This window comes from Sardina pilchardus, chromosome 14 (assembly GCF_963854185.1).
Source record: "Sardina pilchardus chromosome 14, fSarPil1.1, whole genome shotgun sequence".
Taxonomy (NCBI): Eukaryota; Metazoa; Chordata; class Actinopteri; order Clupeiformes; family Clupeidae; genus Sardina; species Sardina pilchardus.
In genome coordinates this window covers 7974521-7975016 of record NC_085007.1, presented here as the reverse complement: position 1 = coordinate 7975016, position 496 = coordinate 7974521, and the positions used below count along the sequence as shown (strand labels likewise).

The 496-nt window shown below is 52.2% G+C and overlaps 1 protein-coding gene across 1 annotated transcript in view; it reads left to right on the top strand.

The window, feature by feature from the left end:
• Positions 1-322: 322 nt before the first annotated feature.
• The window catches only part of fibcd1b (fibrinogen C domain containing 1b), a 93850-nt gene continuing 93676 nt past the window's right edge, over positions 323-496 (top strand). The window contains exon 1 of the mRNA XM_062554651.1: positions 323-394. Within this exon, the coding sequence (XP_062410635.1) occupies positions 323-394 (72 nt within the window). The remainder of the gene's footprint in view (positions 395-496) is intronic.

Here is a 496-nt window from a genome sequence, read left to right as displayed (position 1 = left end):
TCGTGGGGAACAGGCAAAGGCCGGGAGCGCCGAAAAAAATTAAGCTTTGTGTCGAAGAAGTTTTTTTCCGAGTGCGTATGAGATCACAATGTGTGTGGTGATAGTGTCCCCGCTGCCTTCCGTAGACCAGTAGACCACTGTGGTCCCGAAGTAGTTGAGCCTCTCCCTCTTTCCCTCTCCCTCCCTCCCACCCCTGCTTTTAGCGAGCGGTTTTTCTTCTCTTATCTATGGAGTAAATAACAGGGAAATAACATCGAGACTTTCTCTTCTCTCCCTCGCCTGTGACAAAACAGGCGCCAGTGATTTTTTCGTGTACCGGAGAATGGTCAATGACCGATGGGAGATCATGAACAGCTCTTCGGAACTCGAAGATGGACAGCGGCATAAAAATCAGGTACGTGCCCGGTTGCTCCACCTCAGGCGCTTTGCCCGGTTTATCCCGAAGCCAGATCCGCAGGTGCGTTCTCTCTGCTCCGTGGGGGAAAGTCAGGGAGGA